Genomic DNA, 14,808 nt, shown 5'->3' on the forward strand with positions numbered 1-14,808 from the left:
AAAATGGCTTTTAATCAAGTTTCTTCCAAAACCATTCTCATGGGATGATGAAAAACTAACCTTCCATAATTGAAATAAAAACTACTAAAGAAAATAACATGTTACTTTTATTAAATAATTTAATGTGATATCAATTAAAGATTTTGGTACAAGTAACCTATTATCTTTTTGATGACTCACATTTATATAAATTTAAATATTATCAAGAATACAAGTAATATTAATCCAACAAAATATAGTTCTTTGCAAGGGTAAAAGAAACAATTTGGCGGCCCAGAAATTTCAAAACTCAAAATTGCAGTGTTTTTCCCGCTTACCCTTCTTCCCATTTCCTTCGATTCATCCATTCACTGTGCAAATTTCTTCTTTTTCTCTCTCTCTCTCGCCACAGAACAGACCGATCAATTTGCCATCGATTTATTCCACACAGATATGGCCACTCGCCGCGGCAGCGGAGACGACGGCGCCGCCGCCGTTCGTCCCCGCCCTATCTCCGCCTCTCGCCGTTTCCCTTCCCCTTCTCTCCTCAAAGAAAACTCCAACCCTCGCCGCTCCACCTCCCGCTCCAACCCTTCCCTCAAAACCCTCCCTCGCGGCCGCAGTTCAAGCCCCTCCGATCTCTCCCGAGCCTCCGCCCAAAAGCCCACCCGTGATCCCACCCCCAAGCTCACCACACAAAGATCCAAACTTTCCACCTCCAACGCCCAAAAGCTCAAAACCTCCACCACCACCACCGTTTCCCAAGAACCCAACGATGGAAGTAGCAACAACAACAACGCAAAGTACCCTAGCAGGCTTCACGAGAAGCTCGCTTTTCTTGAGGGCAAAGTGAAGAGAATAGCTTCGGATATAAAGAAGACCAAGGAGATGTTGGACATGAACAACCCTGATGCCTCCAAGGTGATTCTTTCCGACATTCAGGACAAGATCTCAGGAATTGAGAAGGCCATGGTTCATGTTGTTCCCAATAAGGACGGTGAAGGTGACACCCACGAAGAAGACAAGAAGTTGGTTCAAGGGTCGATATTGAAAAATGAGGAACTCGAAGCGCGTCTTTTCCCTCACCAGAAACTGCTTCGGGAGAGGACAATGGTTGCTGAGAGTGGTAAAGATAAGCATTATTTGGAAAAAGAGAAGGTGTTGAGCCCTGTTGAAGATAACTCAGTTGCAGTTGAGTTTTTGGCCTTTATTGATAAGGTGAATGCTGGGGAGGAAGTGAAGGAAAAGGGTGGTGGGAATGGGGGATGCAGTGATCCGAGGAACGGCATTGATACGATGCTCACGGCGAATGAGAAGCTTGAGGAGTTTGATGATCAGGAGAACAAGGAAGGGGCGGTTGTGGAGGAGATGGACGAGGCTTTCAATTTTAGGCTGAACGAGATCGGTAACAAGGTTGCTTGTGGTGGGTGGTTTGTTGCGGAAGGTGAAGCAGTCCTCCTGACTCACCACGATGGTTCTTGCAGCTATTATGATATTGCCAATTGTGAGGTATTTGTTCTTCATTTGTTGCAGATTCTGAATGTCAAATTGTGGAGTAGTGTCTTGATTTGGTCTTAGGAGTAGATCTTTTTAGTTGAGAATGAAATGATGGTCAAAATAGATGTAGGTGATTCATTACATGATTGATTATAATTTTCCGTTTTTGTTTTTGTGGCCATTTATATTGGACTTTAGTTATAGGATCCGAAATTATGAATCTTCTCAACTAAAGATACTAAGAGAGGATTGAATGACCTTCTTAAAATATCAATTTAGTGTTGTTAATTTTGGTCTCCCCAAGTTCATCTTTGATTTGAACGTAGATAGTGTTGAATACTGTCGTAGGTCATTTGCACTGTGGTTATTTATGTGATGCTATCAATTTTCAGTTTGGGTTGGTTCAATTTATTTTGAAACAATAATATGCTTACTTCTAACTCTTTCCTAAAGTGCTTACGAAAAAAAGTTATCAAAAGCTTGAAATGATGCAAAAGCTTGAAATGGATGATTAGTTTAAAAAATTATAATTAATGCTCAATGTTGAAAAATGACCCACGTTTAGATCTAATGGTGAGATCTGAATGTTCTCCATAAAACATAATTAATGGTTCATATGGACCCATAGAGTTTCAGCAAGTGTCTTTAATTTTGGTGTCATCAAGTTCTTTTTTATTTGAACGTTGATAGTAATGAATATCGAGGCAGTCATTCGCATAATTGTTGATTATCATTTAGTACTATATTTCTTGAAGGTCTCCAAAAGAGATTTTGAAACGTGAAAAAAATAGTAATATTGGAATTGTTTAAAGAACAAAGAAGCATTATTTTTGCTGACAATTTATCATGCTTTCAGGAAAAAGCTGTATATATGCCACCTGCAGAAGTTTCACCCAACATATGGAGAGATTGTTGGGTAATTCGTGCCCCTGGTTCTGATGGTTGCTCGGGAAGGTTTGTAGTAGCTGCATCTGCTGGCAATACTATGGATTCAGGATTTTGCTCGTGGGACTTTTACACCAAAGAAGTGCGAGCTTTGCAGGTAGATGCTGGAACAACCTCCTCAAGAATTGCACTTAGACCCTTGCCTAACAATGTTGTGCAAAGAAGAAATTCCACCTCTGGCATTGTGGCAGCAGAAGCTAAGCAGTGTTGGTACAGGCCCTGTGGACCTCTCATCATCTCAACTGCCAGTTCACAGAAAGCTGTGAAAGTTTTTGATGTTCGTGATGGGGAGCAAATCATGAAATGGGACGTTGAGAAGCCTGTTCTAGCCATGGATTACTGCAGCCCTTTGCAGTGGAGGAACAGAGGCAAAATAGTGGTAGCTGAAGCTGAATCCATTTCTTTGTGGGATGTGAACTCACTTACTCCTCAGGCTCTGCTCTCTATTCCTTTGGATGGTCGAAAAGTTTCTGCTCTCCATGTGAACAACACTGATGCAGAATTGGGTGGAGGGGTTCGCAAAAGGTGAGTTTGTTTTAATCTTAACTTCTTGCTTCTTGTCTTTATCTAAAATATTCTGTTTCTGTCTTCTGAGGTCACTCTTTTATTTATTTGCCTCTTAACAGCTTGGTGGCATGCTGCCTTTTTATTCACGAAAACTATATCTTAGTTATTTTCTGTATTCGTTCTTTCTACTGATGGCACACAAACAGGAACATGTTTTAGCTATCTTGTCATTATATTGAAATTCTAGTTTAGACCTGATAGTTGCAATTCATTTTGTTATTTGTTAAGAAACTGGAAGATGCCAAACTTAGATCAATTACATCGTTTCCTTGATGTCATGTTCTCCAATCAAATAATATGTGGATAGTTCTTCAAATTTTGTAGAGCATACAATATTGAAAGTTATTCAACGTTGGAAAGAGCATTAAATTTTCTTCATATAATCGGATAACTTTTGTGAAAATAGAAGGGAGTTTTAATTTCCATTCTCATCTTCTAATTTCAAAAAAGTTATATGATGTTTTCTGCTTACAAATATTTGTATAGGAGAAACTGAAAACATTTTTTTACAATGTGATATGTTGGAAATTAGAAATTGAAATGAGAGAAAATTAAAGAGCTAGCAAACGTCCCTAAAGGGCTTGGTTTTAGTCCTTGAGGAAAAAGGAATTTTCTTTAGTAGTACAAAATTCATGCATTTTCGCTAGCATTTTTCCCAATAATTAACCAAGTTTAGAAATATAACATTGCAGAATGAGTTCATCAGATGCTGAAGGAAACGAGGGTGTGTTCTGCACCTCAGATTCTATCAATATCATGGACTTTCGCCAGAAGTCTGGTGTGGGCCTAAGGATATCAAAAGTTGGTGTGAATGTGCAGTCAGTTTTCTGTCGTGGTGATTCTGTGTTCATTGGTTGCTCCAACACAAGCTCAATGGGCAAGAAGCAATCAACAATGCTGCAACAGTTTTCATTGCGCAGACAAGGCCTGTTCACCACCTATCCTCTCCCAGAATCCAATGCACACTCACACCATGCAGCAATCTCCCAAGTCTGGGGTAATTCTGACTTTGCGATGGGTGTTTGTGGCCAAGGACTATTTGTGTTTGATGCTGTCAAAGATGATGCACTAAGGGTTCTCAACACGGATCACTCAAGTGCTCAAAGTTTTAGAGAAGTAATTGGCCCAGATGATATGTACTGTCCTTCCTTTGATTATCTTGGCTCTCGTGCTCTTCTCATATCAAGAGATCGACCTGCTATGTGGAGGCATCTAATAGTTTGATAGTTATGATTAATTCTTAAGAATGTGTCATTGTGTGCTGTTTTTTTTTTTACTTGGTATGCCGAGGACTGAAGTTATACTTTAGAGGGAATTAATTATGTTAGATATGGGTGCTTTGGTGTTGGTATTTTATGCAATAGGTGCATTTCCAGGGTGACCACTTGTCACTGATATATGTCAAGCCAATAGTATTCCTTGACTCTGTATATTTCAATATTCAATCTATTTATGCATAAAATGACCATTGAAAAGCTTCTTTGATTCTGAATCAATAGACCGTTGACTTGTTATGTGCATCATGCTGAATGTGCTGAAATTGATCCTTAATCATTTAACTTGGCATTTCAGATACATTTGGTTGAGCATATGCTACACCAAGGAACTCAAAAGTCCTGATAAAAAAGGGGAATCTAAAGTAGAAGAACAGAAGTGCCATTTCACATTAATATGATGACACAATCTTGTTCTTGTAATCACATGGATAAATATTCCTTTTCAACTCTGTATATAAATTCACTTCTCGGAAAAGGTATGATGTGTAAATAAAATTTAGTATTTCACGATATTATTATTATTTTTCGTTTTGTTGTGATTAGTTTGAGTATATCTTCTCACTTGGGTGAAATGTTGATGTTGTTAAATAAAATCATTTATTTGATTTGATTACAAAATTGTAACATTACCAAGTGTATTTTGTATTTATTTATTTTATTTTAAGGATGTTATTTACGTATTTAGTGTTTTTATTTTAAATTTTGATTGAGTTGTTTTTATAGAGTTAAATGTGATTAAACTTTGAACACACAAATTTCACATTAAAAATGTAAGTTATAAGAAAAATTAATAATTGTAATTCAGTTTCAATGAGCTCAAATTGAGATGAATTTAAAAATAGTTGGAGAAATTAGTATATGTAGTTCAACCTTTTAATAAGAAGCCAGATACTGTTATTTTTGTGAATACAAACATCATTACCTGTTTCTTACAAAAAAATAAAGAGAACATTGTAAGAATTTAATTTTAGTACAATGTTAATATAAATGATCTTATAAGTGACTTTTAAATTATTATAAAAAGTTATTAATTTTTAGTAATGTTACAGTTTATGAATGAATGAACACTTTTTTACTCAAACAGTAAAGGAACACCATTGATTGACTTATGGCATAAATGTTTAGAAGATCAAATTTTATGTTAGCTGTTAAGTTTCCATTCGCATTTATTAGATAACTATTTTTCATCTCACTTCTACAAATTAAATCAACGCTTCCAGTTTTCTTAATTGCAATTTACAAAACATTGGATACATGATCTTCAAACCCACATTCTAAATCAACAAGTTACCAATGATGCTGATCTAGAACATGAAATCCAAAAGCTGTCAGAGCCAATTCACACGACAAAATGCCATCTTTTATGCATTTTTTTTGGCACTAAAATTGGTTTGTACTTTCCATTGATACTTCAATTAACCGGTATCCAATGCATGGTGAGGGATGTGACCTTCAAAATTTTATTCCCTTAGGGCAATTGCAAGTCTCTTTCACAGGACAATCTGTGCACACCTGTGAGAAAATCATTTCAGTTGTCTGAGTCTATATCACGAAAGGGTAGAGGAACTGCCTTCACTGCCCTGAAATGTCCTACGTTGTTTAGATGTTCATTCTCCAATCTGTAGTGTTCATGCAGAAATTGTCAAATTCTGTGAATTTTGTTCACCATTTCATGGTAAAACAAAACAAAAAAGAAGTCATTTTGAGATGTTCTAAAAAATGTTTGAGAAAGTACCTGTAGAAATTCCAATGACCTCTTCGAATAACCTCAAGTGAAGCTAAAAAAAAGTCTAGTAGCCTTCTTTGAACAGGTCCCACATTGAGGTGCGTGATAGTCTCCACCCAAGCCACTCTCAGGACAACATTCAATGCCTGAAAAGTGAAATCCAACGCCCCTTTGTGATCAAAAGACTAATTCATGATTCTAACATTCATGCAACAAATTGGTGAAAGAATACTTACAATAGACATGTAGTATATGCTTTTGTTCTTCAGAATTAGATCATCCCTTAGCAAAGGGTTTTTGGAGTTGGGATTGAAAAATCCCCAGTCTTTGACAAAATCCCAATACAATTGGTAAACTGTGGCCACCCCAGAAGTGATAAAGACTATAGCAAACCATAGATTATTATCTTGCCTGCCATATGTCACTCTGGCTCCTGCTGCAACCATTGCTGAAACATACTTCCCCATGTTGGCCAAATGGTTAATATCATTGTCATCAAACCATCTTCTTGCACACTGCTCATGTGGCATTCAAGTACCATGTGTTAGTTCACAACATAATGAACTGTCTAAAAAATGGATATAAATTCTATACATTATCATGCATCACCAAGGGCATACCTGCAATGCACGCCACCAATATGGCAAAAATGATATGAGATAGGTTATTTCTACGTACAGCCTTCCAGAATGGCAAGTCTCTGGGTGGTGTGACTTGAAAACTCTAGCAAAAGTGTGACAACCTGCTGTTTCCAAATGCCTTAGCAATGGAATCTGAAACCCATAACAGACAATTTAATCTTGATTATTAGTATGCATATTTGAGAAGCAAAGGGAAACAAAATTAACTTCTTATGGGATATGTAGTAAGATCACCTGGCTAGTTAGTTGGTCAGCCATAAAAAAGTCTACCAGAAGAACCTGTAGAAATAATAAGCTAAATTAAAAAACACTACAAGCTCAATCTTGCACTTAGACTACATGCAACGTGGCATGTCAATGCATCAAACTCTTACATATAGTATAGAGAGTTTTAACATGGTAGGTATGACTTTTGTAATAACTTTTCTAAAAGTTCAATAAACCTAACATACATTATGCTTCTGATTGAATGTCAGTGTAAATTCCTTTCACATATCTGCGCATAGATTTTTTTCTCATACATGGAAGAAGTTTACCTTATAAAATGGAGAGCAAGCTATGTTGCGAATAACACGGATGAAGCAGAAACGAGTAGGGCGATAAAAAATGTCAAATGGGCAAATGAGAAGGCCTACAAAGAACTGAAAATGGAAGTTGATAATCAGCACACAAAGATTTGACTTGAGCAACACTACATATAAATTCTATCATAAATCATTGTATGGAGTTTCAGTTTCAAGCAAAACAATGGTATTTTTTTCGTAGTAACATGAAAAAAAGCAATAGCCATTGGACTAACCAGAAAAACAATTCCTGGAATAGCATCAACTTGGCTAGGAGAAAAACCTGCAGCCCTTAGAAGCAGGTGCATCACCATTGCCCCAAACACAGTTGTCATGAGAGTGGTGCACATCAGAAATGCATCTCTGTGTCTCAGTGCTGTGCTTGGTGAAAACTCAAATATGAAATTATGGTTGATTCTCGTACTCTTCCACATGTACAGATTGCATCCATACATAAACAGGTGTAGGCTTAGTAATACAAACATGCTGCACAAAAATCATTGTAATATAAGTTTTCTTGTTTTAATTTTTCAGCTTAGCTGTTTAAGTAGTTACTAACTTAGTAGTCCTATTCTTAAAGTGACATCAATTATGTGATTTCAAGTAAAACTACATACTAAGTTGTTATCCTTTTGTTTTTCTTCTTTATTGATAAATCTCTTAAAGATGATTTTAGCTTAGTGACATCGTTAAGATCAATCACGATACAATCAAGGTATTGTCTGTTTTGAAGCGTGTAACTCCGTCACGGTTTTCTCTTTAAAAAAAACACATTGAAACATGTAAAAAGTATTTAAATTGTTCAGGCCTTCAATTTTTTGAATGTGGTAAGAACAAATGAATTTATGAATCTTTTCCTTTATTTGTTGTTCCAATTTTTTATTTTTTATCCAATGAAATAATTAGGTTCACTTATATTCTCAACATTGATGATTGTTTATGTTTGAATACTTTAGATAAAGGAAGCAGGATGTTGAATAGTTTTGGTTAAAATGACGTAAACAAGAGTCATTTATGAAGTAAATTGAATAGGAACCATGCATTTTATCACCTGGAAACAGGGTAAACTGCATCCATATATGCTTGCTCTGTGTTGGGAGAGAATATACCACACAAATGAGCCAAGATTACGTATACACAACACAAGGATACAGAACAACCTGTACTCAACCCTACAGTGGAAGTAACGTATAAAAATCAATGAATTGTTAGAAAAAGGGGAAACAAAAAGTTGACTTATTGAAACTATATTAGTGGGGTTCACCACTCTTAGTGGCCACTGACTGGTTGCAATACACTTCAAATTTTGGCATCTATTGCATTATTTTTAAGTGATGCAGCTACCATTAGGCAAAAAAATAATGGAATAACATAGTGGAGACTATTTTTTTTTGTTTATATTTTTATATTATGTTCAAATATATTTTTAATTGTCAATAAAATATAAATTTTAATATTTTTCTTCTTCTTTATAATAAGTTGTTGTTAATGAGAGAGAGGCATTACCAACAAGGAAGGTGACCATATGAGAAGCTTTTGGCTGTTGTTGTGGTCTTAAAAACTTCATTGCTCTTTTCCTATCATTGTTGGTAAAGTGCTTTGTGAATGTGCATTCCACTTCATCCATTAGTCTAACAACCTTTACTCAAAAGTATTGTATTTGCATATAACACCAATTATTAATTAGTACTAGTGTATCACATTCTCCACTCTAACAATTTCAGAAAGGATCAAATAATAATAAAAAAAAACTATTAATATTTGAATAATTTTTTTTCTTTCTTTTATTCCTTTCCTAGGGCTTATATCATGGGCAAATAAATCATACCTTATCAGAACTAATGAAATGGGATCTCTTCACTTCCTTCAAATAATTTGTAGAAGCTTTTTGACAAGATACCTTTCCAAATGCCAATGTCACAGAGTTAATTAACATCATTTTCATAGTAATTAATTTAGCAAAAACACTCAATTAACACATCAAGTGTTATTAAATTTTAAAATTGTGTACGAAAATTCAGCAAAGATGGATTACACACCCATGTCAAAGAAATGTTAAAAATCAAAATTGTGATTATTATTGTTATAAAAATTAACATTTTCACAATAATATATCATGAAAAACCTATACACCTTCAATCTCTATATCACCTATTTTTAGTTTTTTTTCATAAAAAAAATACATTTATGTATTACATATAAATATATATAAAATTCCAGTCAACAGTATGTTACTTACACTCTTCTATAAATTAAAAAAAAGGACATGACCCAATAACTATAAAGAAGAAAGAAGATAACTGTTTTTGTGTTTGGAAATTAGGTTTGGTAACATATGGAGTTGAATATATTGATATAAGTTGTTATATTTCTTACTACCTGCACGTGAAGAATATAGCCCACAATTGCAAGTTGGTTCCAAACGAAGCGTCATTAATAATGTAACAAAACACTAATTTAATGTGCTTTCATTTCTCTTTACTCTTCCCATAACTAGGTTGAGTACCACCATACACTATAGTAAAACCAACAACATTAACTATGTTTACATACACAAAATGTAACTGAAAAACGAACAAACAAAACATACTTGTTTTGTTACCATATTTAGTAAACTAAAATATAAGTTCATCCGCATATTTACAATACTATCTATCTAAAAACACTCTTGATTTCAAATATAAACGTAACCTCCGATTGATGTGACCAAGGATCATTTAAAAATGGTATTCTTTGATGAACTATAGAAAAGTAAATCACTTTTATGTGATGTTAGGTATTTTTGTTTTATACAGATTATATAGTGTTGCATCATGTTTATGAGTGTGATGGAGTTATACCTTGTCAAATTTCTTGAGTATCTTGGTGAATGCTACCATATTCAACGAACTACAAAGAAGATAGAATATGTGGTTAGGAACAAAACTAGTGTTCACATGGGTAATATATAATGCTACCATAAAGGGACTTATGGTAGGGTATGACCTATTTATATATAATGCCATTCAATGAAAAATAGATATATTACGTGTTTATTGGCATGCGCAAAAGCTGAAATGGATACGTAAGAATTTCTTTGCACCAAGGAAAAGTTTCGTAGTCTCATTGCATCTTTAGCATGTCATTGTTCTCATCGTCATGGACATCATGTAAAGTTGAGAAGAAAGCTAAGCTATAAGGTTGAGAAGAGCAAAAAGATGAAGAATTTGGATTTGTTCTCCATTGTTTTGAAACATGCATGAGTGTTGGATGACATAAGTTAAGGATTAATTTGTAGAAACTTAGGTTATATCCTAGGAGAAACGTGTTGGATGATATATCCTACCTATCACACCAACCTCTATCTACCAAATCATTCTTTCTTCTTACGTGGTAGAGTGAAACTTATCCATGCAACTCCACACTCCATTAGTCTCATTATAAATACAATATTTTTTAAAATTTAAGTGAAAATCTAAATTTCATATTAGGTAAAAATATAAAGTTAAATACTTAATATTTTAAAATTTTAAGTTAAAAGTTGTGTCAATTTTTTTGTATGAATTAAACTTATATATATATATATATATATATATATATATATATATATATATATATATATATATATATATATATATATATATAATTTTCCCATGATATAATCACTTTTTTCATCATTCCAATTGAAGGATAAACTACCACATTCTCCTCTTGTCAACATTCCATTAATGATCATAATATTGGTTATATATTTTTAAATCATATACGTAATTTAACCAAGATATAACCACAAAAAAGTTACTTACATTTTAGACTATTATAATCATGATGGATTCTGAAAATTTTATTATATATCTTAAATTAATAATTAATTTTGGCCGTTAAAAAACCATTTTATTTTTTTAAAAATCAATTTTACTTAAATATAAGTCATATATTAAAACATGTAATTTATTTATTTATTTTTAAAACGGTTCGGTTACATACGCAATCAATTTATTCACATAACATGATCAGTATAATAATTGATAAGTGATCAAGTAATTATGTAAGCACTATTTCCATTGTTGTTTATAATAAAAAAAATTGAAATTAATTCTCTAATATTGTTTCTAAAATACTATTGTTATTAGTACCGTAAAACAAAAATTATATATAAATAAATACAACATACTGATAAATTAAGTAAAACGAAAGTAATTTATATATATTAATTACCTATAAGTTTTGAGAAGACCAAGACCTTTATAGAGCTCCACAAAAGCACTTCTAATCATCTTCTCAGCACACTGAATTTTTCTCTTGTTGATGACCTCTCCTCCACACCCTGCTGCTTTCATTGGACTATTCACCAAATCCTCCCACAGCATGGAAGTAACCGCCGTTGGAGTGGTGGCCGGAATATCAATTCTTATGGCCGTTTGAGGCTTTCCCTTCTTTGTCTTCACCCTCATTGCTGAGTTCACAAAACTTAAACCATTCCTTTCCAACGTTGAGATCACTTCATCCATCTCTGAAACCTCCGAATCTGATGAATTTTTTCGTTTTCCAACACTTTCTACATACACAAATGAATATAATTAACAAGTTTAAACTTAATTCATTTTAACAAAATCGTAAAATTATTCCTATCTTTAATTTATGTGAAATTTTCGAATTAATAAGTACTCATGAAATTAATTATGTTAACAATTTTTTTATATTAATTAAGAATATTGAAAATTTTATCATGGTATATGCTAATAACATATATTGATTTTTTGTTTCCTAAGCATAAGTTATAAATAAATGAAATAAGAAAAAAAAACATATTTTAAGAGGCACACACACATATAAATTATTATTAAGAATGATTTTCTAATGATTTAATTTTTCACTTTATTATCTTTTAAATCGAATATACGATAAACAAAACAACTTATATCACAAATAAATCAAACGTAACTAAATAAAACAAGAAGAACCTTTATATTTTATAAGAAACCTTCAAGCTATATATTACAAGCGTGTCACATCTAGTGAACACTTTTCTTCTACATTTATTACTCAATTAAAACTAAAGTTAGTTTATTTGTTTTCGCAATTAGTGAAATTTTGCATTTAAGAAGAAGAGCATGGCTCGGAAGTCAAATCCATTAAAATATATAGCATTCCATTTATTATTTGTTTGAGCAATTCCATTACCATTTTATCTTTAAAATGTATTTTATAAGAAATAGTATATAAATTATTATTATCATTACTTTTTTCAACGTGAGACTTTTAGATTTATCAAAACTAAATATATAATATTAAGAAGTAAATTTTAAATCTAACTCAATAATATAAAATCATTTTTATAAGTGAAATTTATATTTATTTATATATTTTAAATTGCCTATTTTCAATACATAAATAAAAAATCTGTTCACCTGAACGTTGGCTAGGAGAGTGAGGGAAAATTTCAGTATTTGAAGGTCTGAGAGAGTGATTTTTTCTGCGTGTGTTACTGAGAAGTTGCTTAAGGTCGAGCAATATGTTAAGCTGCTTGTTCAATATTTCTCCTCTTTCAACAAACTCAATCTCTTGTTTCTTGTAGAATTGGTTAACCTTGTTAAGTTCTCCATCAAGCTTTGCAAAAAACACTTGCACCTCATCTTCTTCCACAAACAACTGTGCCAGTTCAGTTTCATATACTTCTTCACTTTCTTCTGTTATTGTTTTCTTCACCTGTAATATAAGAGATGAATTTAAGTTTAATTTATCTTTACAAAATTAATTTCTTTTTTAAAAAAAATATAGGTATCTATGAGTCAATATTCCAAATTATAATTTTATGTAGCTACCTCTTTCGTTTTTAAATAATTATGTACGAGTTTATATTCATGAAAATGTAAATTTCTATTTTTATCTAGGGTGCCCAATGGTTTCGTGATGGGTGTGTATGCAATAGTGTTCCCACTATCCATTTTCACCTTGATTTCGTGAGAGAATGAGAAACTCTTGAAAGAAAAAGCAGAAAGGGGTTTCAGAAAAAAAAAAACGACCACTAAACTTGCTTTTTAGCCCTTAATGCCATTCTCACATTCTCCACTTTCATCTTTTTTATTTATTATTTTAAGGACAAGATTTGATACGGAACCCAATTTCAATGTTTTACGTATTAAAATATATGTAATTTTTTTAATAAATTTTATTATTAGTATTTTCTCTTAAAACGCCAATTCAGTCTCCTTGTGAGTATATGAATTTTAAAGGGTATGCTACTATATATATAATTAATAATAATTAGAGGTAAATTCTTCATTACCTTGTGTTGTTTATATATTTATATATTTCCTTCTACTTTTCCTATTGCACATTGCTGATTTTTGGATCATAATAGATTAACAAAATCTCACTTTTTCTTTAACGTATATATTATATTATAACTTTAACATTTCTGAATCATAAAATAATGGATTTATGTTTAGATTACCAGCTATTCATCAAGAATCAAAAGCTTAACAAAATCAGACTCTAATCACGTTTTCTCGCCATACTAAAGAAAAACCGTATGATTTTTGGATAATAAAATAATGGATTTATAGCAGGTTAAAATTAAAAGTTATATATTTAATGATCAAAAGATTAATAATCACATATTTTTTCACCATAAAAGAGAATAGCTTTAAACCTACCAAGATGTTTAATGTAATACACCACATTCCAAACACACACATACTAACCATAGATCATTGACTCTTTTCACTTTTTCGTGGTTCATATTCACCACAAGCAATTCACGTGGCTGTTATACTCACGTAATTCCAAGCCCTCTTAGCCATAAACAAGTTACTTAAATTATGTTAATTTCCTACAAAATTACCAGCTAGTTAACTTTAAGTATGTGGTAATTAATAGCCTCGAAGAAATTTCACTGTCTAAAAACGATGTCATTTATTTCTTCATTTCATTTTTCTGAAACAAAAGTACATGATAAAGACAAAGACACATAAAATCATAAACACACGCAAAGGTTTTAGACATGTCCCTGGAACTCATATTTTACCCGAACCACAAGAAGGAAAAACAAGACAAACCAGAAACACACATGCAGAGACTTTATAAACTATACACACACATATCTATATAGTGATATCTTTTGCAACATAGTTTACCTGAATGATATCTTGCATGTTGTTGTCGTTGTGTGAATTGTAGAGCTTGTTGATTACGAAGCGAAGAGAATCGAAAATGGAACGACCAAAGGTTTGTTGGGGGGGCTGTGATTGGTTGAGAAGTCTTTTGAGTTTGATGATTTTGATGTATTTCTTGAGCTGTCGGTAGTTGACAAAGGCCTCCTTCCATTCTGGTATTAGTTGAGCTTCAAGCTCCTTTGAGAATTTCACCATTTCGGGTTTGGTTTGTGGTGAGAAGAAGAGGAAGAGAAGAGAAGAGTTTGAGAGATTGAGAATGTGATGAAGGGGGGATTTTATAAGAGAAGAGCCATGTGGAAAACTTTTCAAACATAATGCTTTACATTTGCTTTTTCATACATGCTTTCCATTACTGTTTGCCTTAATAAGAAGAATAGGATTAACAAACAAAAATGGAATTAGAAAAAAAAAACATGTTTGGAATATCCCAAACACTTTTGAAAAAAATTAAAATAA

The 14,808-nt window shown here is 32.7% G+C and overlaps 2 protein-coding genes across 2 annotated transcripts; one reads left to right on the top strand and one right to left on the bottom strand.

Moving 5' to 3' along the window:
* Positions 1-264: 264 nt before the first annotated feature.
* On the top strand, positions 265-4,500 carry LOC124837941 (Transducin/WD40 repeat-like superfamily protein). Its single transcript, XM_047313433.2, has 3 exons — positions 265-1,488; positions 2,333-2,946; positions 3,681-4,500. The coding sequence occupies exons 1-3, from the start codon at positions 433-435 to the stop codon at positions 4,210-4,212; spliced, it is 2,202 nt and encodes a 733-aa protein (XP_047169389.1). The 5' UTR covers positions 265-432; the 3' UTR covers positions 4,213-4,500.
* A 958-nt stretch (positions 4,501-5,458) lies between these two features.
* LOC124837946 (phosphate transporter PHO1) lies at positions 5,459-14,585 on the bottom strand. The gene is made up of 14 exons (XM_047313438.2): positions 14,314-14,585; positions 12,586-12,883; positions 11,393-11,732; positions 10,036-10,084; positions 9,024-9,095; positions 8,702-8,834; positions 8,247-8,367; positions 7,432-7,681; positions 7,169-7,273; positions 6,867-6,911; positions 6,612-6,764; positions 6,228-6,506; positions 6,001-6,137; positions 5,459-5,884 (listed from the first exon to the last, which is right to left on the bottom strand). The coding sequence occupies exons 1-14, from the start codon at positions 14,545-14,547 to the stop codon at positions 5,794-5,796; spliced, it is 2,307 nt and encodes a 768-aa protein (XP_047169394.1). The 5' UTR covers positions 14,548-14,585; the 3' UTR covers positions 5,459-5,793.
* Positions 14,586-14,808: the final 223 nt, after the last annotated feature.

The sequence above is a fragment of the Vigna umbellata genome, chromosome 8, assembly GCF_029865625.1.
Source record: "Vigna umbellata cultivar VRB3 chromosome 8, Vumbellata_1.0, whole genome shotgun sequence".
NCBI lineage: Eukaryota > Viridiplantae > Streptophyta > Magnoliopsida > Fabales > Fabaceae > Vigna > Vigna umbellata.

Excerpts from the sequence above, each read along its gene's own strand:
- LOC124837941 (XM_047313433.2), top strand. The coding sequence starts at position 433 with ATGGCCACTCGCCGCGGCAGCGGAGACGACGGCGCCGCCGCCGTTCGT. Across the intron at positions 1,489-2,332 it reads ATGATATTGCCAATTGTGAG|GAAAAAGCTGTATATATGCC; the intron begins GTATTTGTTCTT and ends TCATGCTTTCAG. Across the intron at positions 2,947-3,680 it reads GGTGGAGGGGTTCGCAAAAG|AATGAGTTCATCAGATGCTG; the intron begins GTGAGTTTGTTT and ends ATAACATTGCAG.
- LOC124837946 (XM_047313438.2), bottom strand. The coding sequence starts at position 14,547 with ATGGTGAAATTCTCAAAGGAGCTTGAAGCTCAACTAATACCAGAATGG. Across the intron at positions 6,912-7,168 it reads CTTGCTCTCCATTTTATAAG|GTTCTTCTGGTAGACTTTTT; the intron begins GTAAACTTCTTC and ends TTATTTCTACAG. Across the intron at positions 5,885-6,000 it reads GGTCATTGGAATTTCTACAG|ATTGGAGAATGAACATCTAA; the intron begins GTACTTTCTCAA and ends TGAACACTACAG.